Source organism: Choloepus didactylus, chromosome 5 (genome assembly GCF_015220235.1).
Source record: "Choloepus didactylus isolate mChoDid1 chromosome 5, mChoDid1.pri, whole genome shotgun sequence".
NCBI lineage: Eukaryota > Metazoa > Chordata > Mammalia > Pilosa > Megalonychidae > Choloepus > Choloepus didactylus.
The window spans coordinates 64,588,416-64,615,805 of NC_051311.1; the positions used below are offsets into that span (position 1 = coordinate 64,588,416).

The 27,390-nt window shown below is 39.4% G+C and overlaps 1 protein-coding gene across 1 annotated transcript in view; it reads right to left on the minus strand.

Moving 5' to 3' along the window:
- SND1 (staphylococcal nuclease and tudor domain containing 1) overlaps window positions 1–27,390 on the minus strand; it is a 462,700-nt gene that overhangs the window by 422,081 nt on the left and 13,229 nt on the right. Inside the window, exons 2-3 of the mRNA XM_037836239.1 lie at window positions 12,344–12,493; window positions 6,388–6,508 (exon numbers count right to left, since the gene is read on the minus strand). Of these exons, the coding sequence (XP_037692167.1) occupies window positions 6,388–6,508; window positions 12,344–12,493 (271 nt within the window). The remainder of the gene's footprint in view (window positions 1–6,387; window positions 6,509–12,343; window positions 12,494–27,390) is intronic.

Genomic DNA, 27,390 nt, shown 5'->3' on the forward strand with positions numbered 1-27,390 from the left:
GGAGAGCTTAAAATAATCACAGATAAGCAGAAACAGAGAGAGTTCATTAAAAAAAAAAAACAAAAACAAAGCTGCCCTACAAGAATTACTAAAGGGAGCTAGCTCTACAGGTTGAAAGGAAAAGAAAGGAGAAGGCTTGGAGTAGGGTGAAGAATTGAAGATTATCAGTAAGGGTAACCAAAAGGGTGAAAAAAAGAGAAAGAAAAGATACATATAAAAACCAAAGGATAAAATGGCCGAAGTAAATACTACCTTTACAGTAATAACACTGAATGTAAATGGATTAAACTCCCCAATCAAAAGACATAGATTGGTAGAATGGATAAAAAATCACAATCCAACTATATGTTGTTGACTCACCTTAGACCTGCAGACATAAATAGGTTGCAAGTGAAAGGGTAGAAAAAGATGTTCCATGCAAGTAATAAACAAAAAAGAGCTGGGATAGCTACACTAATATCAGACAAAATAAACTTTAAATGCAAAACTGTTATATGAGAAAAAGAAGGATACTATATATTAATAAAAGAAATAATCATAAATATTTATATACCTAACCATAGTGCCCCAAAATACATGAGGCAAACACTGGTAAAACTGAAGGGAGAAATAGAGATCTCTACAGTAACAGTAGAGACTTCAATACATCACTCTCATCAACTGACAGAATATCTAAACAGAAGACCAATAAAGAAACAGAGAAATTAAATAAATGACCTAGACCTAACAGAAATATACAGAATACTGCACCCCAAAACAGCAAGGTATCATTCTTCTGAAGTGCTCATGGATCATTCTCCAAGATAAACCACACGATGGGTCACAAAACAAGTCTCAAAATTTAAAAAGATTGAAATTATACAAAGCACTTTCTCTGACCATAATGGAATGAAGCAGGACATCAATAAGGGGCAGAGAATTGGAAAATTTACAAATACATGGAGGTTAAACAACGCATTCTTAAACAATCAATGGGTCCAAGAAGAAATGGCATGAGAATTCAGTAAATATCGCAAGACAAATGAAAACAAGAACACAACATATCAAAACTTATGGGATACAGTGAAGGCAGTGCTGGCAGGGAAATTTATAGCTCTCAATGGCTACATTTTAAAAGAAAGAGCTAAAAGCAAAGACCTAACTGCACACCAGAAAGAACTAGAAAAAGAACAGCAAAATAATCCCAAAGCAAGAGGAAAGAAATAACAAAGATCAGAGCAGAAAAAAATGAAATTGAGAATAAAAAAACAATAGAGAGAATCAACAAAACAGAAGTTGGCTCTTTGAGAAAATAAATAAAATTGACAAACCCTTAGATGGACTGACAAAAAATAAAAGAGAGAAAATGCAAATAAATAAAATCAGAAATGAGAGGGGGGACATTACTACTGACCCCACAGATATAAAAGGGATAAGATGATACTATGATCAACTGTATGACAACGAATTAAGACAACATAGATGAAATGGACAAATTCCTAAAAACACATAAACAACCTACACTGATCTAGAAGAAACAGAAGACCTCAACAAACCAATCACAAGTAAAGGGATAGAATCAGTCATCAAAAACCTCCCAACAAAGAAAAACCCAGGACCAAAAGCTTCACAGGTGAATTCTACCAATCATTCCTACTCAATGGGAGAAAATGTTTGGAAACCACATATCTGATAAGAGTTTAACACCCAAAATGTATAAATAAATCCTACAACTCAACAATAAAGAGACAAAAAAAACAATTAAAATATGGGCAAAAGACACGAATAGACATTTCTCCAAAGAGGAAATACAAATGGCTAAAAAGTACGTGAAAAGATGCTCAACATCACTAGCTATTAGGGAAACGTAAATAAAAAACACAATCAGGTATCATTTCACATCCACTAGAATGGACAATTTAAAAAAACAAAAAAGTTCAAGTGTTGGAGAGGTTGTGGAGAAATAGAGACACTTGTTCATTGCTGGTGGAAATGTAAAATGTAGCAGCTGCTGTGGAAGACAGTTTGGTAATTCCTCAGGAAACTACATATAGAACTTCCACATAATCCAGCAATCCCACTACTAGATATACCCAGAAGAACTGAAAACAGGGACTTGCACAGATACTTGTACACTGATGTTCACTGTGGCATTATTCACAATTGCCAGAAGACAGAAGCAACTCAAGTATCCATCAACTGATGAATGGATAAACAAAACGTGGTACATACATAAAATAGAATATTATTTGGCCATAAAAAGGAATGAAGTCCTGATGAATGCAACAACATGGATGAACCTTGAGGACATTATGTTAAGTGAGGAAAGCCAGGCCCAAAAGGACAAATACTGTATGATCTCACTGATATGAACTAATTATATTTAGAACTCAGAGTTAGAATCTAGAATATAGGTTACCAGGAGATAGACTCAGGTTAGAGAATGGGGAGTTGTTGCTTAACTTATACAGAGTGTCTATGTTGATAGTAAAGGTGTGGAAATGGCTGGTGGCAATGGTAGCACATTATTGTAAGGGTAATCAACATCACTGAACTATAGAAGTGAATGTGGTTAAAAGGAGAAACTTTAGGATGTATATATTACTAGAATAAAAATTAAGTCTTGGGGAAAAAAAATTAAAAGATAAAACACAGACCCGTACAATACAGTGAACCCTAGTGTAGATGATGAACTATAGTTAATAGTACCACTATAAGAATGTTCTTTCATGAATTATAACAAATGTACGATACTAGCACAAGGTGTTCATAATAGGGTAGTACATGGGAAAAAATACACCTAATGTAAATTTCGGATGAAAGAAAATAGTACAATTTTAATAATCCTTCATCAGTTGTAACAAAGGTAACTACTGTTTAAAAAAAAAAAAAGTACAATTATAAAAAAGTGCTGTCATCAGTTGTAACAAATGTTCCACACCAATGCAAGGTATTGGTGGTAGGGTAGGGTATGGGAATCCTGTATTTTATGCATGCTTGTTTTGTAAACCCACAACTGCTCTAGTAAAAAAACATTTAATTTAAAAAATAACAATAATAAAGAATAAAGTATCACCCCCCAAAAAAAAATCTTCTCAGGACTTTGTTTCTAATTTTCTAGCATCTCCCAGGTCAAACGCAATCTCAAAAAGCACAGGAGACTGACAACAGAGCAAGGCACATGAAGCAGTCCAGGAAAGTATAAAGAACACTGACCCAAGAAGTAAAGGCCTGGAGCCAAATGCAAATTCTGCCACTTAACAGCTGGTGATCTTACACAAGATACTTAACCTCTTAGCACCTTAACTTACTCATCTATAAAATGGGGATAGTACTGGCCTTGATTAGTCCTTGTAAGCACCAAATAATAATGTTTGTAAATCAGACAGTGCCAAGCACATAGCAGGAATTAAAAATTTTAAAATTAGACCCCACACCCTGTATAATCAGACAGGCAGATTCACTTAGGATTGTCTATCACACTTTATGCTAGGGAGTCCAGGTCTGTCCCAGGATGTCTTATTCTCTGCTCCAACACCAGAGAAGACCAAGCCAAGCTATGTTGTTTAACAAAAACTTTCTCTTGCTCTCAGAGAAAAACTGAGAGGACAGCATCTAGATTTCCAACCTCTCATACATCAGAACACGCGAGAAAAATGAAGTTAAACATAAAACCCAAATCTGGGCACTTGAAACATTAATTGCATTCTCATGCACTTGAAAAAGCTTTAGGCTCTATGTATTCTCTTAAATTTTTCTTGTCAGCCAAAACAATAAAGGGAAACATTTAGGAGGGAATCACTGCATAAAAATCTTTAATATGGCAGAGAACAAGCTCCTAGATAAACTGAAACACAGCAGTTGCTGATAGGTAATGTCAGCACAGAAGAAAATTCTGTAAGATTTATATTCAGTACACCATACATCTATTTCTGCAAGTGATAACAAGTACACACACCATCCCCTACACCCATCGTAAATGGCCATTAGCACGACCAAATTTCTGCAAAAGACTTTGTAAGCCTCTTTTCCTGCCAAGAAATGGTACTGGCATATTCGAGGTGAACGCAATTGATTCAAAGAACGCTCAGGCTAAGTTGGATCACATGACCTTTTGCATCCAGGCTACTGCTGAGACTAGACACAGACACACAGAGCTGTCTGACATTAGTAAATATTAAACTGGTTCTTTCAAAGCAAAAGGATTCCGAAAGTGGGGAAAGCCAAAAGAAAAGATTAAACAAAAGTAAGGGAAAAGTTGAACAGTAGGGTAGCAAAAGGTCAGGGGGTGGAAAGAACGAGGCCCAGGAAACAAAGGAGGTGAGCAGCCATAAAACCAGCCAATCAACAGCAGATCCAATATGCCTCGGACATTGTCCTGGCACCGAGCACTCTGAAATGTCTGTCAACAAAGCCTCATTTCTAAAAAGTGAGTTCTGACTGCTCCTTCAAAAAGAAGAATACACATTCCCTTGGGCCCTACCCCTAAAGGAGGCAGCAAATGTGGTAGATAGAATACTACAACAGAAATCTATAGGCCAAGGATCTGATTCTTGCTTATTAGTTATAGAGTTATGAATTTGATCAAGTCACAATTATTTTGACTCACTTCTTACACTGGGGATGGTACCAAAGCAGGTGAGTGACTATATTCTTTCCAAAAGTTGAAATGCTAATTCTTTCATTTTTTAATAAATTCCAGGTTACCACAAATTCTCAAATTCTACCTTTTTTTCCCCCATATAAAGGTTGAGTTGCCACATAATAGGATACATACATGAATAGTAACAGTCTAAGCCATTGTTTCCTTTCATTAGAACTGGTATTGAGAGCTAGTTAAAATATGTGAGTGAAAATAGTACACGTTAAGCCATTTCTTTTCCTTTAAAACTGAAACATGTAGGTAATTCCAACCATCTCCTTGGTACATCTTTATTGATCACTGTTTATTGATTTTCTAAACAGTAGTATATTAGCATACTAGATTATATCCAGTTCATAATTTGGGTCGGTTTAAAAAAAGACAGCTTTTATTGGAAAATTTTGAAGATAATTTTAAATGTCAGCTTCTCTCAACATATACCATTTGGCCATTTTAACCAAAGACCAAATTTATTTAAATGAACTTTTAAGAGGTGGTCTCCTTATAGAAGTATCTGAGCCAGCAATTATCTCTGGTCCAAGGAGACCTTTTATGGGATAACTGACGATTGACCAGCTGTTATGAAATTGAATTTTAGGTAATAATACCCTTGAACAACTGCATTTTGAAGACTGTGCACTTCTATTAAACAGCAATGCTTAAGTGTTTTATTTCCTACTATGTTATCTGAATTAGGGGTAAAAGGCAAATTTTCTTACTTCCTTTTAAAAAAGATTCTATGTATTCCTAAAACCTTCCATTCAATCAAACAGCAGATAGTCATTTTCTGCGAGGCTGAAAAAATGTTTCTCTACTGTAGGAAACTGGACAAGGTCATTCCTAATTCACTTTTCTAAGACCTCTACAATTAGAATCAAAGCATCTTAAGATGTTTGTTAGCCTTGCCGTTCTACCCTGCTTGCTTATGTCCATCACTAACTACGAAAGTCTAACAGATTATTAAAAGCAGCCCAATTACATGAGCTTTTTAAAGCTTTAAAAAGTATCTGTTCCAAAGAAATTCCAGATGAACACAATTTATTCATGTTCATCTGGCTGCTTTCTGGAGAACATTCTACCAATTCTCTCAGTTTCCTATTTCTTTTCAAACTCTGTTCCCCAAACTTACCCTCCCTCCATAACCCACAAAAGACCAGAACACCTAATATCCCATGAGCCATCCTCCCACTTAAACAACTTTGTTGTGTGTATACAAACAAATGAATTTATTGAGGACACTGCACCAGAGCCAGGATTCTAACCCATATCCGTGCAACTCCAAAGCCTGCGTTCCCTCCATTCCAATACAAAACATGAGGCTTGCAAAAAAATCCACAGACCCTAAATAAATCTTCCTTTCCTAAAGAATGTCCTCAAGAGGAGAAGAAAAGCCACAAAATGGCTAAAGGATATAGAAAATATAATAAGAAATCTATAGGAATTCAATTAGCACTATGTCCTAGGAGCACCGAGCCATTGAGTTCCATGAGCGATGGCCTAAACACAAGAAAAAATACAATACAGACACCTAAATCAGGCCAGGAAAGCAGTCCAGAAGTAAACAAGGAGTGGGAACATCAGGGGTATTCCTCTGCACCTATGTGCCCTGTGTTCCAGTACCCAAAGCACTTCCATTGACACTGAGAGCCAACTGCCCTAGAGCTACCTCCATCAGAAACCACACTGGCCCTACACCAGATGAAAACTGATCTTTAAAGGAACTTTAGACTCCGAGAGAAATAAGTCCTCTCCTCCCTGCTGCTCACCTTTTCCAAGGTAGATCATGCCATACTCTCGCCCCTGGGGAGTCTTGTTTTCTATCGTGAAACAGACTTCCTTCCCAATCAGTTTCTTCCGAAGGAACTCTCGAGCAGGAAATGCCCAGGGCTGAAAAACAAAACAAATGTGTCATATGAGAACAGGCTAGTTCCAAACCACAATCAGCACTTCAAGCAACTTCGTTCCTGCAGTAAATGCTTGAGTATCTACCACATCCTGGTCCTGTGCTAGGCTCTGAATATAAAAATGAAGTGCATACAACACAGATCATCCACTTAGAGGTTCAAAAAAAGGTAGGGCTAGCAGAGGTCCCGAAAAGTTCACCAGACACTGGCAGTAGTACTTTCTCCCCCATCATTGTCTCTTCAAAATTATAGCTTTCTTCGTGAATAATAATAATAGCCAACACTTTTATATCACTTACCACATCCAGCCACTACTCTAAATGCTTTTTATATATGAATCCACTCCCTGAAATGGGAAGTCTAGGCTCGAGGAACCCACCTAGCCCAAGGGAAATCATAAATAACAACTACTACCTCATTTGTTTGCCTCCTTCCAGTTTACAAAGCACTTTCACTGACTATAAAACTAGCACTGTTCAAGACACTATTAGGTAGGGACAAAGGTCCTAGAGCTATTTTTACAGGTTTAGCCTCCTGCCCAAGGAAGAATCTTGTTTATGTCATTTTCCCCACCTTTTTCAAGAACAGCAACAGAGTTGAAAAGGGCAAGAACTGTTCTTCTCAAAATGCCTCCTCTTCTACTTCTACTCTAGTCTGACACTGTACCAGTGGGACCCTGCCAGAATCCTGGGGAGGACACCAGTAGCAGCCCCTGGTAAGGGATTACCTTGACATTGGTGGTTCTTCTCTCTCCCCAGTTCAAGACCCTGACACAAGGGGTGAGCCACACATCCACACAATGGAAAGAGTCCCCATGTGATCTCAAAACAACATGAAAAGGGATGGTTTGGCTGCACTCCCAACCCCATGACCTCTGGGATAGTATATAAAAAGGGAGGGGTCTCTGCTGAAGCAGCCCTGTCCATGGCCAATGGCACAAGTTTAAGAGTCTGGACCTAGTTCAGTGCCCCGTTCCCTTAGGACAGAAATGAGGAGGGAGGGAGGAAGAGTTCAATGGGCATACGGTCAGTAGGAGCTCATGTGCAGAAAAATGCAAAATATAAAAGGGAAAGTGGTACACAGTATGCATATATATTCTCTATTATATCCTCCCAAAACCACAGAACTTGGGTTACACATAGTAAAGGCAAATCAGTAAATTGGTGGCCTAGAAAGGAAACCTCTGCTAACCTTCCCATTATTCCATGGGTTTATCCAACAAGCTCTTCTAGAAAAAAATATACTCACATGACTTCCCAGAAACCGAAAGCCAATCAAAATGTGGCAAGTAAACCAACCCGCTGGGCTGGTATTCACAAAAACAGTATTGTTATGTAACAATTGTGAACAGTTCTAGGAAGAACTCACCCTGAGTAAGGGCTCTCAAAGATACAAAAACCAGCTTATGCTCACTCATCTGGTGCTCTCTTCCTCAAACCACCAACAAGCAAAAGAGCCAATCACCCAAGGGCAATCTAGAGTTCACCATATTTTTATGTCCTATTTTTACCCCTTGCATCACTCCCTAAAACCGAAAAAATGTCACCAAAAAGAGTCTGATGATTGATAAATGAGCCCAAATTATCAACATCACAGAAATCGTACTAAATCAATCAACACAGCCTCCTATATTTGTATTCCTATAGTGATCAACTTGCTCTAAAAACATCTCCAGCTATAGATACATTTGGATTTTATCCTGAGGACCAGTCTAATAACTAAAATTCAATAATACACTGCTTTCCCAAATACACTGTAAAAACTCTGGCAAGACAAGGTCTCCCAAAGGGAGCTGAGACTTTGGTGAAAATTCACTTATCAGTGGTCAGTTCACAGGGAAACATCTAGCCCCTGTTGGGAAACCTCTAATTCTGACAATCAGGCAGAGGTTCTCTGAAAACTTTTAAGGCTCGAAGGAACACCCTCCTCCTAAAATCTCATGTTTTACAGCTGATCAGTCACTGTGACAGCAAGAGAAAGCCAACTGCAGTTCTTAAAAAAAAGACATACGTCTAACTCTGTGAGAAAAAATAAACTAGTTTCTGAATTTCCTTTCCTAAATCAGCCTTCTTCAGTTGCGTTCTGTCTGGAGTTGGGAAAATTCAATAACTGGACAAGATATCAGCTAAAAAGAGAGGCAACTGGGTGACTTAGGGAGCTGTGCAGGAAAGCAATCAACCACATCACTCCTCACATGGGCAACAGAGCACTCCAGGACAGAATCCCTGTGCAAGCGAGGCCAGGGCTATCCGTGTGTCCACACAAGAGGACAGCCAGGCAGAAGGCTAGCTGATGGAGAACGCTGTCCCAACAGAGCCTCTGTGAACAACTCTAAGAATCAATTACAGGAAAATTTGCCCAGAGCATTTACCATGTAAGTCCAGAATAGTCTAATGGCAAGAATAACTGTGGCCTGTGCAAATGATGCCCCAGAGCTCCATCTAAGAAATAGCCTTTAGGTGGCTGAGACTCCAAGTTACATCTTCCCTTTACAATGCCCAACAGCAGGAAATCTAGCAGCTTGCTCTCTGCCCCCCAGACCCCAAGCAAGGCTCTGACATCTACGACACTAAAATCTAATTTTTTAATTACAATCTTCTCTTTGGCCCAGATAGACTATCTGAAATTACTGGGACAAGATTGGACCTCAAAACAAAGTAAAACCAGAAAATTAGCTACTTTAATCTGTGGCCCCATACCTCCTTTTCTCCTAATCACCCCAACTGTAACATTTGTACATGTAATTAATTCCTCTCTGCCATCTCTTCCAACACCCCAATCCTCCAAAGCTCCAGTGAGCATAGGATGATGATATTCATTTTTGTTTTTCTGATGAAACCAGAATAGAGCTTCACACATAGCAAGAGTTCAATAAATCTGTGGGAAATAAATCTGTAATTCCTACAGTGCCCATCAATGCAGTATCTAAGCTGCCTAGAGTAGCTAGGCAACACTGGGGATTAGCCTGGAAGAAGGCAGTGACAACTGGGACATACAGTGGAGCTGCTTTTATTGCCACAGGACTTCGGAGAGAGCTGAGTTTCTTTGAAAGAAGATATCTTGAGGAAAGGCAAAGAATAAGCAAGTGAATCAAATTTGAAACAGTGATACAAAGGGAAGCCAATGAGCAATAATGTCCTTGATCCTACTTAAATATGAAAAACTAGACATCCCCCTCCAAAGCAATGGAGAGTCTAAGAGTATGCTGCACTGCATATTCCACAACTTCCAAGAAAGGAGATTTTCAGCTTCTGTTCTTCATTGTTCACTTTCATGTTTATTCACTGCATACCTGCTTTGTGCCAGGCACTGGCTAGTCACCAAGGATACAAATATGAGAGAAAAGATCCCTCCCCTCAAGGAACATATAATCTAGTAGAGAAAGACACAGAGATATGGAAAGAAACACATGCTATGACTGCACAAAGATAGGGTATGAAGAGATTTCAGGTGTGACTTCTCAGAGGAGGCTGACTGACTCTTAAAAAGTCATAAGTATTCACCAAGTCACACAAGATGAGGGAAGCAACTCCTGGTGCAGGCAGCAGCATGAGCCAAGGCATGAGGAGGCAGGACCCAAGTGGGCATAAGAGGAACCACTGAAGCATCTGGGAATAACAGTGAGCAAGGGAATAAATGAAATTATGTTTCAGAAAGATCTGGCAGCACATGGAGGAAGGATTAGAGGGAAGGAGAATGAAAGCAGAGACTATCATTCCAAGCACATTATCAGAGCAGAACAAAGAACAAAAGCAGTAATAATGAAGTTTCAAGAATGGATGAGATTTTAAGGAGGCAGAATCTTTACCCAGGGTGTGGGGGGTTGGAATGAAGGCGAGGGAAATCAGGTTTCTGATCTGGGCTACCACCAGTCGGCATCACAGCAGCTTCTGTAGCGTGGCAGGGAAAACACCAGATGAGAGCAGGGTGAGAAGACAGTGGATTATCAGAAAAGAGAAATAGTAACCGAGGCTGGGCAAGGATGAAATCTAATGCTATCAAATGCTTCATCTCACAGCGACCTTGGGGAGTTACCAGGAAAAACTTAATAAGACTGAGTCCCTCAAGAAAAGAGACAAAAAAGCTCTCCACTGTATAAAATATGGAACTACAGTGTGCTGTGATCGGCCTATTATATGGTATCATTTCAACTAGGATAGTTCTGGTGATGTTTTACCGTTCTATTACATGAGATACAGTTAAGATACGTTAGAATAAGTTCCACCTGGCCTTGTGTTTCTCTTCCCTAGATTCTCATCCACAAACAGGAAATTAACACCCAACCCTTCTTTCTGAAAGGCTACACTGCTTCTTCCTTCTGGGGAAATGAACTGGTGATCAGCTCCAGCCAGCCGGGGTCAAGAACCTTCTCCTCTCAGAAGCAATTTATTATGTAACATGCAACTGAAAGTGAAAGAACTATTCAAACTGTTGGTTCAAGACAAGTTAGCACCCCAAATTTGCAAAATGCTGAGAGGGTTTAACCTTCAGTGCATGGTCCAACAGTAGTGGGAATATTTGTGGTAGTAGTAACTAACAAGTAAGCAGTAGTGATCACCACAGTTAACATTTCTTAAGCACTTTAGAGGCATGTGCTAAGCACTGCACATCATCTTGTTCAATCCTCATTACACAACACTGAGGTATATGCTATTATTATTCCCAGTACTTGTGGTCACTGAGAGAGGACCAACAAATAAGAACTGATTTTGCTCTACTTAGTCACTAATCCAAGAAACTGATCCTTAGTTAGTAGCAGAATTCTGGATAATTTTTCACTATCTCTATTTTCTAAATTTTCAATAATGCTGCTTTACCATCTTCTTGATTCAAACAAAAGGTCATTTATTAGATTAAAAAAATGAAATGCTCTGCTTAAATAAAAGATGACTAAAAGGTGCCAAATTAGGAACCATAGCAGCTGCCTGCCCCGAGAGGCAGGAACTTCAGGGATCAAAGGCCAACCACAAAGAAGGCAAGGCAGCTAGGTATTGTTAGGGGAAGGGGGTAATGGAGAGGAGGGAGGACAAAAGCACATAAGTGGTTTCTCAAATCACCATTACACAATGGTTCTTGACTACTACTGAGACACAAATTGTCCTGAGAAACTGATAAAAATTCCCTCTTCTAGAAAATTGATGTTTACACAAAATTTTACAAACAATTTCATGGGGTTCACAAATGCCCTGGGAGGTGCACAGATCCCAAATTAAGAATCTCTGTTACAAAGTAGAGACCTAGCATCTACAGTGTGTTACCACTTGCGAAAGTGAAGCAGGGGTGGGAAGTGGGGATATGTATGTATTTCTACCTGTATAGGCATTACGTATCTCTGGAAGGAGACCCAAGACACTATGTAACAACAATTGTCTCTAGGGAGAAGAATTAGATTTTTTACTGTATATCCTTTAGAATTTTGAATAACGTGAATGAATTAAAAACCTATCCAAAAAATGAATTAGTAAAATATAAAAGAAACCCTACCACAACCAATGGTGACCTCAGACAGCTGAGACTACCTAGGAAATGTTCTTAACTATTTTAAGTGAACAAAGAGGGAAAACACTGATGAACCTAAAAAGGCTCTAAGCCTATGAAAAAGGGTATGAGAATAAGACCTGAGATTAGGGCAGCTGTTAAAGGTAGTGAATGTATAAAGAATAGATGCGAGCCACTGTGGTTATTCCAGTAATCAGACCTGCAAAATAAAAACACTCAAAGTACACAAAGAGAGTACATCAAAATCACATCAGTCAAGGAAGAGACTGGGCTGGAGCCTAGGTTTCATGGCCTCAGGAAGATGTCAGGAAGCACCTACCTCATCAGGGGTATCTTTTGAGTCAGGTTGTGTGGCAGCTGCCCGGCGGGCAAGGTTTCCAGCTCGAATGTTGCTCAGGTTGATCTGCCTTTCAGGAGGAGGCCCACCACGAGGCTGCCCTCGGACAATGATGGCACACCCTGAGAGGACCTAAGTGGGGAAAAACAGAGAGGAAATTAGAGGCCTAAAGGTAATGTCACAATAATGTAGGTTGTTCACTGCTGTATCCCCAACTCCTAGAGCAGAACATCACACCTCAGAGGCACTCAAATATTTGCTGAAAGACTAAATAAAATGGGAATTAAATGGACAGGATTGTTTTTAATTTTGTAAGAGAAGTACCTACATAAAACTTGGGTCAAATTCTGAAATGACGGACCCAGAAATACATGTGAGAATTAAACGAATGACAGAAAACTCATAAAGTATACTGTTAGGGGTGAAGAGGCACGTGAGGCATGGGGACTAATGTCATTTCATCCCAGCAAGCATCTCCACTTGTGTTCTTTTTATTTTTTTTCATTAACTTTATTCATCAAAAAATAAAATTTCAAAACAAAACACAAAGCAAAGGAATAAAAAAAACAAGTATCGTGAAACAACTACATTGCTTCCAATAAGTTCCTACCATACCGCAAGAAAATTAACGAACGACAGTCAATACTGAGCATTCCCATATCATTAAGATTACCCTCAAAATCTCATCTGTTCTTACTAGATCATCGTTCCCCCTTCACTAACCGCTGTCTACCTCTAGGTCCCCTATATTCTACAATATAAGATACTTGTTTTACATTGTTCAGGGAGTTCACATTAGTGGTAACATACAATATCTCTCCTTTTGTAACTGACTTATTTCACTCAACATTATGTCCTCAAGGTTCATCCATGTCGTCATATGCTTCACAACCTCATCCCTTCTCACCGCTGCATAGTATTACATAGTATGTATGTACCACATTTTGTTTATCCACTCATCTGATGCAGGACATTTAGGTTGTTTCTTTTTCTTTTATTAAGAAGTTATTATCTCTTTGACAGGAACACGCTGGCCAACAGCTGTGGCGCAGTACCCACTCTTCCACCAGTGGCCCCAGCCACAAGTTACTGGATAGCCGGATCCTGAATGCTGTGAAACTGTACTGTCAGAACTTCACCCCTCAGCTTCAAAGAGAGTGAGATGAACGTGATTGCGGTGGTGATGTGCACCAAAGTCCACCCTATCGGCTAGCGCTGGCTGCCCAAGATCGAGTCCACGCTGCCCAAGGGCGTGGAGATGTCCTCCATGGTCATGGGTGCGGTGGCTGCTGGTGCACCCCTCGAACGGGAGTTCCAGCCCACCACCACGCAGGACTTCAAGCAGCGCTGGGCGACACCGCCGCCATCATGGCCCTGCGACTGATGTGATGAAGGTAGACCTGGGTGCCCCGCCACTAACAACCCCTTCTTCGAGGCCAGTGAGGAGGCCAGTGAGACCAGCTCAGTCATCCAGAAGATGGCCGGTCGGAGCCACTACCTGCTGATGGCCAGAGCCCCACCTCACACCACCCCAACCACAGAGCCTTTTGAGCAGGGCAGCGCCAGCTCCAGCAGGCCCAACACGACAGCAGCAAGGAGGCAAGAGGGTGCCTACATGGGGAACCGGGAGGAGGTGAGGGGGAGCCAAAGGATGGGGAGCCCTGGCTGGGGTGGGGTAAGCACCACAGCTGCTTGCATGTGAGACTAACCCAATGTGACCCAGCCACTCACCTACTGAACTGTTACTGCTGCCTGAAAAAAAAAGGGATTTTTTATTCTGCTTGTCTTTAAAATCTATGAAGGAAAAAAAAGTTACCTCCATCCACACATTCCATTTTAGGACTGAAGCTAACAACGGAAGGCCTAAGGGGGAGCTGAAGGAAGAAGCTCCTACAGGCCTTCCAGGAGGAACTGGGCATGCCCGAGGCTAATGTGGAAGCAGTACATCAGAGCCCAGTGTTTATGCTTCCGCTGTGGCCAAAACACATAGTCTAGACTAAGAGAGACATACACAAGTAAACTGGAAAACCCATGCCCTAGACGATTAAAAAAGAAGAATCTAATAAGCACGTTAAGGCTCCTAAGCTCAGCAGCTCCTTTCATCTTTTTAATCAAAGGTGCCAGGCATAGAACATACAACTGTGAAAAGAGATCTGAAGCTCACTGACAATTTAAAAATATTTGCAGGGAGAAGAAGGGAGGATCTCAAGTGGAAGAAGGAAAGAAGGGGCGTATAGAAAAGATGACAAATACCACCCAAGCTATTCAAATCTTTGTTCAGTGAGGTAAGAAACAATGAACAGGTAGGCTCAACACTGGCTTCACTAGATCTGAAAGATTCTATTCTACGCTTCAAAACAAAGAAGAGTTGAAAGATCAGTAGATGGAAGGTTGGAGGATTGTGCCAACACAGAACCCTGTGGTAGACAAGAACTCTGTAAAGGAACAGTCCTTGGAAAGAAAACTGAATCAAGAGAGGAAGGAATACAAAGCGAAGCCACTGCTATCTACAGCCACTTAGTAGATAGTTCTGTCGTACCTCTCTACTCCAGCTAATGCTTTAAATTGGGAACTATTAGTTTAAATACAGAAGTGCATTTAAACATGTTAAAGAATAAAAAAGCAAAGAACTGAGTAACCTCCACCCACATTAAGTAGCCCTCTCTACCTGCAGTCCCTTCTCCCCACCCCACCATTATCCTGACCTTGTGATAATCCCTCCCTTGCTTTTCTGTACAGTTGTACCATCTACGTATGCATCCCTAAGCAATATGGTTTCATTTTTCTTATTTCTGGACTCTATGTAAGTGGACTCATACTGCTTCTTTTTGTCATTTACTTGGTAAAATGTATTTATGTTGAAGTGAAACATTATAGCTTATTAACTTTCACAGCTGTATATTATTCCATTATATGAATATACCATGATATATTTATATGTCCAACAAATACACACATTTCAATATAAAAAGAAAAAAAAAACTGGTTGCTCTGATTAATGTCTCAGTATTCCCAATATCTTAAGCTCATATACCCTGGCCTAGACAACTCCTCCCTGGCTACAACCTCACACAAGCAAAAAAGCATGTCTTTTTGTTGTTAAAGTCATGCTCATCATTTTATCCTTTCTGATCAAGTGTTAGCAACAACTAAACTCTACAATTTCCAAACAAACAACCTTGTTAAAAGTCTTTGCTGAGAACCCATGCCCTGGGCATCATCCCAGGGAACTGACATTCTAAAAAGACAAGCTGTCAAACAAAGCAAAGCCAGGAAAGAATAGATATACTACAGTAGAGAATGTGTGAAGTTCCTGAAGTGAGAAGGGAGCCTAGAAGACAATGTATTTACAGGAGAAAAGGCAGAAAAGCTCAGCTCTGACTCATTTATAATTGATTCTTCTTCACAAGTGGCAGAAACAAAACATATAGCAAGAATAGCACCATACTGTAAAATACCTGTACTTACCATCACTCAGGAACAATTCCCACACAGGGCTGAGTAGAGCCAGGCTATATACAGCGTGCAAACCAGAGTATCTGTCATCAGGGCCTGCTTCTCAATTTTAGTCAAGTTTTCACAAAATGTAATTAAGTACTCACAGGAGACCCAGTATCCCTTGGTAAGCTCAGCTGGAAAAGCTAAGGCCCATTTACAAGAAAACTCACCTTGGGTGACCAAGGTATAAGTAAATTCTAATAAGTGAGCACTGATTCAGCCTTGGAAACCATCTTTATTCCTCAAGCCTGAAAAAGGCCAGTGAAAAGCTCAAGAACAGAGTGATTGATGAGAAGAACTCCCTTTCTCCTGAAAACATAAGATAGTGCCTTTAATGCCTCTGCCTAGTAAATCAGATCCCTGGAGGGCAATGGGTCTGTAACTATTATCCTGGCCCCATTATGGGCCTTGGCAAACAACTTGTGCATAGCAATTTTGCAGAACCCCTTTGTACTCCTCGCCTCTCCCTGAATGCTATTCTGAAGACTGCTGTCAGAACCTCTTGGCTCTACTGCCCCACATATGCTATTCAGACAGCAGGCAGTGCTTGAAGTAATGCTAGAAAGAGGTGACTTTTACTTAGAGGCTGCTCTACAACCTTTATACTATTGAGTATACAGATTGAAGGAGTTCAGCCTCCCAAGCAACAAGAATAGATATTCATTGGGGCAGGCATTGCAATTCCTATTCCTGTACATCTTTCCTCTGAAACTCTCCTTACTCGGCCATGGCCTTGAAAGCTGTTGGATGGAGAGGTAGGAAAAGACTGTGTCTATAGACCATTATAGACAGAAGAGATTTATTTCTATTAGGGAAGAACTAGTGTCCCTCCTACTATTTATAGGAACTGAAATTGTTCAAAACATAATACACCTCTTTCTTTTTTGCCATCTCCATTTCATCTTCCAAGCATTTCCTCTACCGGTGTGATCTGTCAACAATCTTTACTCCAAGTTCTTCCTTAATAACAGCAATTTAAACAGTCTTCCCTTACCTTAAGAGTCAGGGAGAATTGGCTTGGGGTTGGGGGTTTCAGGGGGGAGGGTAGAGAATCACCTGGAATGGCTTTAGTTAAAACATGAAAAAGACCAAGGGGTCATTACATCAGATGACTTCTCATAGGGTACCATGGGCAAGTCATTTTCCCTTTCTGAAACACCTGACATCTAAGTTCATTGTTTTTATAATTTTATTCACTGATTGATTCATTTACTCATTTATTAATTCAACAAACTTACTGAGTGCCTACTATGTGTCAGGAATTGATCTAGGCAATTGGCGTACTTTAGCGAAACGAAACAGACAAAAATTTCTGCTCTTGAGGAGCTGACATTCTAGTGGTGGAGGGGAGACAGACAAACAATAAACACAGTAAGTAAAATATATGGTTCCTTTATCAGAATTTTAATTTCAGAAGAATAATGTTAAGACTGAGAGGAAACTGTCATGGGTAATTGTTCTGCCAAAGCTATACTGATTCATGTTGCCAGCTTTCATGGATGCAGTAATTATCCTTAATTGCTAATTTATAGAGCATAGAAAGCAAGTCATATGCTAACTGCTTTATCCAATTATATTAATAAAATGATATATTCCAGAAAAATGATTGCAGACCTACCTGATACAGCAGGAAGTTTGTAAAAACAACTGTCACAATGAGTCAGTTTGACTGAAGTTATGGATTAGACATTTCTCAGCTCTGCCAATAAAGGCTGTAGAGGGATGTGGTGTGATTCAGAGGACCTGGTTTCAGGGTACAAGTCAGATGCTTACAAAGGCTGAATCGAGCCAGCTGAGAAGGAAAATAGGGACTCAAACTGTTCAAACCCACTTATAGGTTTACTGGGAGATTTACCTAGGGTGAAACACTTTATGGGCAGCCACTAAAATGTTGCCTGGCAACAGGAATACCACATTAAATTTTCACTAGATTCTGATAAATGATTTGGTGTGCTTAACTCTTAAACCCCCAGGCTACTGAAACCTGGAGACAGAAAATTTCTTATCCAAAAACCTACCTACTACCCTATATTTAGGGCAAAGAAACTAATATAGAGATCCACAAATACATCAGCAAAGTTGGTATTTTGCCCCAGCACAAGAGCAAAAATCATCTTGGCCTGAAAATGGAATCTTATTAGCTCTGCAAGGAGGACTGACTTAACAGGTAGAAAAGCAATATGTGTCAGTATAAAGAATAGGGGCAATCACGGGATGAATACTAAAATATTCCAAAAAGAAGGCCCAAGATAAACCCATACATTTATGGTCAACTGATTTTTGACAAGGATGTCAAAATAATTCAATGGGAAAAGAACAGCCTTTTCAAACAAAAACTGAGACAACTGGATATCCATCCACATGCAAAAGAATAAAGCTGGATCACTGCCTCAAACCATACACAAAAATTAACTCAAAATGGATCATAGTTGAGTAGAAAAATAGGGGAAGGAAACAAACAGACAAAGGTACCCAGTGTTCTTTTTTACTTCAATTGCTCTTTTTCACTCTAATTATTATTCTTGTTATTTTTGTGTGTGTGCTAATGAAGGTGTCAGGGATTGATTTAGGTGATGAATGTACAACTATGTAATGGTACTGTAAACAATCGAAAGTACGATTTGTTTTGTATGACTGCGTGGTATGCGAATATATCTCAATAAAATGAAGTTAAAAAAAATGGATCATAGACATAAACGTAGGAGCTAAAACTATGAAACTGTTAGAGGAAAACACAGTTGTATAAATCTTTGTGACCTTGGATTAGGCAATGGTCTCTTAGATGAGATACCAAAAGCATAAGTAACCAAAAAAGGAGAAAACGGATAAACTGGACTTCAATCAAAAGTAAAAACATTTGTTCTTCAGTGAACACCACAAAAAAAGGAAAAGGGCAACCTACAGAATGGGAGGAAATATTGGCCAATTCATAGCCACCAGAATGGCTGTAAGAAGAAAGACAGGCAATGGCAAGAATTAACAAGGATATGAAGAAATTGGAACCTTCATACAGTGCTGGTGGTGCAGCTGCTTTGGAAAACAGTCTGGCGGTTCCTCAAAAAGCTAAATATAGAGTTACCATAGGACCCAGCAATTCCACTCCCAGGCATATACCCAAAAAAAGTGAAAGCATAGCAGCATTATTCACAATAGCCAAAAGGTGGAAAGAATCTATGCGTCCATCAACAGATGAATGGATAAACAAAATGGAGTATGTGTGTACATATAAATATTCAGACTAGCCAAATCCATAGAGACAGAAAATAGATTACTTGTTGCCAGGGGCTGAAGGAAGGGGAGAAAGGGAGTAATTACTAATGGATACAGAACTTTCTGGGGGTGATGAAAATATTCTGGAATTAGATAGTGGTGATGTTTGTGAATATATTAAAAACCACTGAACTGTACACTTTAAAGGGTGAATTATCTCAATTTTTAAAATTACTTTAGAGCCCATTATTGCAGTACAAAAGATGGGGGCAAAAAATGTATATTTCACTATAAAGGATTTCCGTATTCTTGCAGGAGGATTAGATGCTTAGCCGAAAAACAACACAAAAAGATGGCCGACTCAGAACAAAAAGTCAGGCCTGGTGATTTACCACAGAATGCGGGATAGGGCTAGTGTAAACTTTCAAGCACTCAAGAAATAAGGAGACAGGCAACAAAATCAGAGGAAGGCAGCAGAACTTGAATGAAATTTGGAAAGTTCTAAAGAGGTTGTAAATGGCCAATGGCCGGAAACAATAAAAGCTTTTTCTGAAAAACAATACAGCAAGTAGAATGAACTCCTCTCTCTCTTTGTCACAGAAAGGATAAACCAGGAGAGTATTTGGACTGAAGATCGCTAGTACCATCTGGAAGCTTGCAACTGCCACAACCCAAGGGCTCCATGTGTGGGGGCTGTATGTCAGAGTGGCAGAGGCAGGCCAGGTACTCTCTGGACAAGGTGGTTTCTGCATCTAAAAAGGCCATCAGGGAATGGGAAAGAAACTGTTAATAAAGAACTTTAATAAAGCGAAAAAACATCTAAAGAAACCAAATAAAAGCAAGAGTAATGAAATGAACCTCTATTGGGGAAAATTTAAGAAAGTAGATCAGGAAAAAGCTTCCTGGCAGGCAGAACAGTTGCCCTCACAAGAAGAATCATCTCTTGAGAATTAAAAAGTCATTTAGACAAAGAGCAAGCAATCCCAAAAGAACATAAGCTGTGTGGTCTGGGAAGTCTTTCCCAGAATACTGTGCCACACGGCCAGTTTTTTTTCTTTTTCTGGCTAGAGCAAGAGGCAAGCCTAAATTAGAGGGACCAACATTCAAACAAAATGAAGTGAAAGCCCATGACCTCATGGCATGCCATTTCAAATTCTTCTGGGTACACTGGCACATCCATCAGGCAAGCACAAGCTGCTGCTGCTAAGCCAGGCTCCTGAGTCAGATGTACCACAAATTAGGCCTATCCTGTTTGGAAGTAGGGGAGTTTAAATCTCAATGAGACCATAACAATTAGATTATCTATAGAGACAGTTCAGCTAAAGAGAGCATCTAATCTGGGCCCTTTTATGTTACAGATGAAAAACCTAAAGGAAGCACAAGGAAAATGACTTTTGCCTAAAATAACAAGCAAATAGAGCAAAGACAAGAACTGTAACTCCCCAATCCCACTGTTTACTATGCCACACATAGAAACAAGCAGTTGAGGAGCTGATTTTTCTGTAAAAGTAGAATCTGAGCTAACCTACTGATTATGTATGTTTTCAATTAAAATCCATATTTATATGTGCCAGCAAAGCAAGTATCAAAGACCAAATCACTAATCAACTAAAGCTTCATGAGGCTGCTCCAAAGTCAAACCAATATTTATTAAACACTACCATACGCAACACAGAGTCCAATATTAGAAACAACACATAAAAAGGAGAAACAAAGGAAGAAAACTTCAGAATGATAAAAAGCAGGGACTGGCAAACTATGGCTCAATGGCCAAATCTGGCCTACCACCTGTTTTTGTATGGCCTATGAGCTAAAAATGCTTTTTTTTTTTAATAGTTGAAACAAATCAAAAGAAGAATATTACATTACATACACATGAAAAACATATGAAATTCAAATTTCAGTGTCCATAAATAAAACTTAATTGGAACACAGCCACGCTCATTCGTTTATTCACTGTCTATGTTTGCTTTCGCAACGGAACAGCAGAGCTGAGTGGTTGCAACAGAGATCCTATGGCCGCAGAAATGAAAATATTTACTATCTGAATGTTTACAGTGTAAGTTTGCCAGCCCCTAATTAAAAGTTTTAATAAAGGGGGTGAGATGTAAAATAATTCTACGGTAGTCCTAGAGGTTTTTAGCAAGTATACAGCAAAAATTAATTCTGGACGTCCACTACAAATTACACCAACTGCTCATTTTATAATCAGAGAAGGAGCAGTGGATGGCAATAAGAGTCCATCTTCAGAATCAAATCAGTGTCAGCAGTGACCTTTGAAAGTTACTTAATTGGCTCTATTAGGCTCGGTTTCCTCATTTATAAAATAAATATATAAGAATATCCGTAAGCGCTGTCATGAGACTTAAAGAAGAGAATGAAGCACTTGGCACAGAGCCCAGAAAGGAAACAATAAATAATAGCCATTATTGTTACAAGAAGTGGTACAAAGTGTGGTCTGAAGTAAAATCTAGAAGAGATAGACATTTCCCCTGGGAGCATAAAAATAAATATCAAATCTATAGAAATTCTCCCACAACTGACTTCAGCCAGAAAGATTTAAACAAACAACCTGTAATCTAATTTTCCTGATTTATCTACCCACTTTCTAGGAAAGTGAATTTAAGTGCCTATGTCAGAAGCTCTGCCCTCTGCAGTAATGGTAATAAGTATCATATCTTATTTCTGCCTTGAACTTCACACTTCACAAAGTATCTTGGCAATCATAGCCTCAGCTGGTGTGGTCAAGCAGAATGACCATGAGCTCTGAAATCAGACACAGTCTTAAATGTGAACTAAAACTTGGGTATATATAAGCTAGGTGACCTGGAGTGAAAATTGTTCTAGATATGGTGATGCTCCCTCATCCATAACAAAGGATAATAAGACTACCATCTTCCTTGGCTTGTAATGATCATTAAGTGAGATGCCATAGCAGGTCCCTAATAAACATCCCCTTCTCTTCCCTGCCCTGCCCTGCTCTCCACCTCTTTTTGATCCTCAGGACAGGCGATATTAACCTCAATTTACTAATGATGAAACTGTGGCACAGTTAGATGCTGGCATCAGGGCACAGGTTTTCCCAGGGCACCTGCTAATAAACCCCAAATACTAAATATGGGATGAGAGCTATGGACCAAAAGTTGGGGACTCACACAAAAGAACCACACCAAGCCTGTGGCTTAGGTGCTGCACAAATAAAGCCCCACTATGAAGGGACTGACTGAATGTCCTCAAAACCCCACATTTAGCCTCTTCAAGAACATCAACTAGAATGTGTCCCCTTTGCTCATAAAGATGACATCCCTTTTCAACATGAACAGGTTAGGGTGGTCACTGCCTAGACATCCCTGAAGATTGGGAAAGTGGCTGAACTAGAGGAAGGGATAGCAACAGACAAGATGGAAGGATTATGAATACTGAATATTTATGTAATTTTCTTTTTCTTAGTTGCTAGGGTATTAGAATACTTATAAGGAAAGAATTGAAATGGTGGAAATGTAACTCATAGCATCCTTTGAAATCTGTGCTATAGATACCTGTTAAATGGTAATTTGAAAGCTATACTTTTTTGTATATATGTTGTATTTCACAATAAGGAAATAACTGAAACTATGGTACTATAACTCATAATAACTTTGGAAATTTCCTATATATCTACTTGTTAAATCATACTTTGAAAGATATTACTACAGTGAGAATTCCTATAAACAAAACAAAATTATCTCAATGCATTTAGCTCCTTGGTTCAGATAAAAATAATTTGAATAGCAAGGGTTATGTGTAGGCATGTTTGTAAATATACAAAGGAGGAAGAAGGGGAAGTATTGATCTGTATTCAGATTTATTCTGCAACCTATGTATGGTGAGAATAGTGCAACAATAGCCTTATCTGTAAAATCTGTAACACAGCCACTATTTTGTGATATCAAATAAGATGATTATAAATATCTCAAAATCAAATACCATTCTGAAACTTAAAAAAAAAATAATAGAGGGGTATATAGGGAAAAAATATACCTACTGCAAACTAATTAGTTAGTAGTATTTTAACGTTCTTTCATCAACAGTAACAAATGTACTATATCAACACTATGAGTCAACAATGGAGGAGGGGTAGTTCTCATTTCTAACTACTCAGTTGATTATTTCCTGTGAGCTGTCATACCTAGTCTTTTCTCAACAGAAACCACTCCAATCTCTACCCCAGACCACTAGGAAGACTCTCAGAATATTCAGTTGTCTTCCCACTTTCCTAAGTCACTTCCTATATCCCCAAAAGGGATATTCTGTGTCTGAGCATATGCTACCATCTCTTCTATGATTATATTCTCCATGATTATTATATTTATTCTTTATTGTTTAATAGACAAGAATCTCTCTGTGGATTTACACCCTAAAGTCTATATCCAACTACCACAGTAACAAAAACACATTTGAATGCCTAAACTGAAAGCAATGAGGGAACAACATCATTTTCTTTTATTTCTGGGAAAAGAGAGCTCATAGAGAACTACAAGTGTACGGCCAAAGAACACTGTCACAGGAAGGGAGATGCACCATGGAGAAGGCACTAACAAGCTTGGGCTACCATGAAGCCAGGTAGCAGCTGTCTCCGACAGGCTCAAAATCCACCCACAACCACTACCCACCCCTCCCCCATCCCAAGTGGAGAAAGCTGATGTAGCTGTTTACAATGCAACAACTAAAAACATCAAATTCTATACTCTATGACTTTGAACTATAAGTCTCCTGTAAGCATTGTATGTACACAAAGTATTAGCGACGTGTTTCTGTGTCAGCCATGAGGAGGACTAAAAATTCCAAGGGCCATGCACTCTGAGTGTTTTCCAATGCCCAACCTATGTTTTCCCAACAACGATGCACTGGAACTCTAACCCAAAGATTTCGTATTGGCACGAACAGAAATTTCAAAGCATTTAAATATGTTCTAGAAATGCCAACACTCCAAAATATACACTTCACAGGTACCTGGCCTCAGCTTATTTTGTGGGTTTCCAAAAACTGACGAGGTATTTTGCTCACATGCATTTTGTATACATGTCCATTCTGTGTTTCAGAACTATTGCAGATGGCACGTATGTGAGAGGAAGTCGAGGATCTTACTTCTCTTGAACTTAATGTGCTGGCATTGCAGATACAGGAGGCAACTCCCCAAAGACATAGGTCTTCTGTTAAGGTAATCCAAGAAAAGAGCGTTCCGGATGGTAAAAGAGCCTTTTTTCTTCTCTCTTCCAGGGGCAGATGGGGATGCGACAGGGGTAGCAAGGCAGACTGGAGAGGCCTGGGATCCCATTCTAGGGCTGCTCAGTTAATTGGCTCTGTATGTCTACTCCCCTCCCCTCCTTAAGTCCGATTCTTTCCTCCTCCGCAGCTCCAATGCCCACAGAAAGAAGAGCAGTGCAGCCACAGTTCCTGACCCATGGGGGAGAGAGTGCACAGCTATTGTGTTACTAGCGACAGTAGCTACACGGCTGCCATCTCTTACTTCCCCACCTCACAACATGGCCATCACTGCGTCACTGAGCAAAATGTTTACTGTACAAAATATCAAATCATAACCAAATGAAAAAAAGAGGGCAGGAGGCCTATACATGAGATACAGCTAGATGAAAGCATACCAGAGATCTTAAAAGATCTTATAAAAATGGAAATTACTGCATTAATGTTCCTCGGGTTTGTTTCTGTAAAGTCACGTGTATTTTAATTAAAACTAATCTACAGCAACAGTGATGTGAGATTACTGGGTATAATGTTCAATATTATTCAGTGAATCATCCCTAAAGATGTCCAAAAGTGTCTGACTTATATGCAGGACTGACCATAGAACTCAGAGAAACAAGAATATCTTAAACCAACTTCAATGCTATCCATGAAAAGTATTCATTTTCTCAATTAATTTTTCAAACTTGTTCTATTTGAAATGCTGACAGTCAACTTTAATGTCAAAATAAACAGGCAAAACTGGGAAGCTTTATGTGTGGACTATTAGCTTAGTTTCTCCCAGAATCACCTTCTGAAATGTAGTTTATTTCATAGTATGCCCTGATTTCAAGAAATAATCCTGGAAAACATTCCTGTTTTTAGTTATAAAACTGTTATGAGGAACATGGTTCATTTTGCCACTCAGAGTCATATGTAAAAGGAAAAGTTCCTCCATAAGAAATTTATTTTATAGTTGATTTCTAGGAATGTCTGCAATTTTTTTTCTGAGAAAATAATACGTTCTTCTTTTCTGATAATAAGAATAGTGTAACTTACTGATGCCAAGAAACTCAGACTCAAATTAGATGCTCGCCACAGCAACTAGAGTAACCTTTATGATCAGCATATTTGAATCATGCTCCTCCATTCCTTGGTACTGATTTTTCTCTTTTTTATCAGCCATTTATGTATCTTTTGTTGTAAATAAATAAAGATACACTTTATTGTAAAAAAAATTAATAAAAAATAAGTAGGTACAAATCACAAATCTATCAAACATTTCAAAGTCCTTTATCATTACATTAATATACCATTCTGAATTTTCCTTAGCAAGCTGATACATTAAAATCCTTGGGAGACTATCATAAAGGAATAAAAGCTGAAGTCCCTCACACAGCTGGAGATGACAAGGTTAACTGGTCATTCCTTCCCCGTGATAATGCCAGTGCCCCAGCCTATCTTCATCCTCCATCGTAAGGCACAGGTGTGCACACCTCCTTTAAGAAGTCAGAAGGCTTTAAAGCCACAATCTGGAACTTACTTGGTAATACCTTCACTTCAGTCTGCCCTTAAGAAAGACTGATCCTCCATTTTTGTAAAAACCATCCATGATGGTCTACTGACCCTATGCTCTGACTAATAATGCCCAGCTCTGATTTTCCTTCCCCCACCTTTTTTTTTTCCAGAGGTGGGCACTCTCTCCAATGAATAACAAAATAAATTAATTTTTTTAACATGTAAAGCCTAGAAATGTCAGATGAGCTTATGGACAGCTCAGACTCATGGAATATCATTGCTATGTTTAGACTTGTGCCATTAACAATTTTCAAAAATCAATATTCTGAATTTCTTTTCCTCAAATAACCCGAGTCCCAAACTTACTATTTTCTTTCTCTACATTGCTTTTCGGCTTCTCCTGTTGATAATCAAAGAAACACATTTTCTTCTGACACGAGAATAAGAGAGATACTTTCATCAAGAGCACCGATAGGGGAACTCTTAAGAATTAAATGGAAAGCAACCAGTCTGAGCTGGCGGCCCTATACTGCCCTTCTGTGTAACGGAAATTATTCCTCTGGAGCTGGAATCCTGATGACTAACACGGGCAGGGCAGGCTGAAGCGGGAGTTGGGCCCGTGCCCTGCAGAGAGCCCTATGGGAAGTCTCACGAGATTCTAAAGCTCTCACAAGAGAGGAGTTTAACAAGATAACTCAGCTTTTAAGTAATAGAAGCAGCCTCCTGGCCTCTGGGCTGCGAAAGGGCTCACCCGCCAAGAGAAATAACACAAGCAATTACTGCACACAGGATAATAGATCTCAGTGGGATTCCAGGACCCACAGACTGGAGAGTCTCCCTCTACCTTACACACAGAAGAAAGTAAAAGGGAGGAACGGAATGCACCAGTCTTTTCATTAAAACCTGGAACAGAGTCTAAGAGGTAAGTAGATAAATTTCACTTGTCACAGTGATTCACACTTTGGGGTTGTTGCCAAAAGTAAAAACGCCCCTGATTTTAAAGGCTATCAGACAATGGATTGTCCCCGCTCCTGGAACAGAATTCAAACAGTTTAAAAGTTCACAAACATCACATTAGTGCATTCCAGAGACTGGAAACAAGAACTTAGAAGCCTCATTTCTTTTTCCTTTCTCACTACAAGCTTTCAGCAACCCTTAGTCACTTTAGGCAAGCTATCTCAACCTTGCACACTCAATCCACTTTGCTCATACTTGCTTTTAAGAATAGCTGAGTACTCCTACCTCCTAAACTTCACCGTTTCTCCTTTTATCACCACCATTTTATTCCACTGCATCTGTCAAGATCCATCTCTTTCACCATCACCCCAGAAAAGATTTTTAAAACAAATAAACGAATCTAAAAAAATCACACATCCATCCAAGAATCCTTCAAGAATACCATCAATATTTCAACTCACAAGTTCCCCTCTCCACTACTTGCCTCCAGTTAACAGCAACGTTTTATGTGGCTGACAACAAAAATCCCACCAGCCCAAAGCATTACCCATAATGAAACTCTCAACCCGGGATCCCAAGCCTAAGCTGCTGCCTACCAGCCCTAAAAGCCCCTTTCTTCTCAG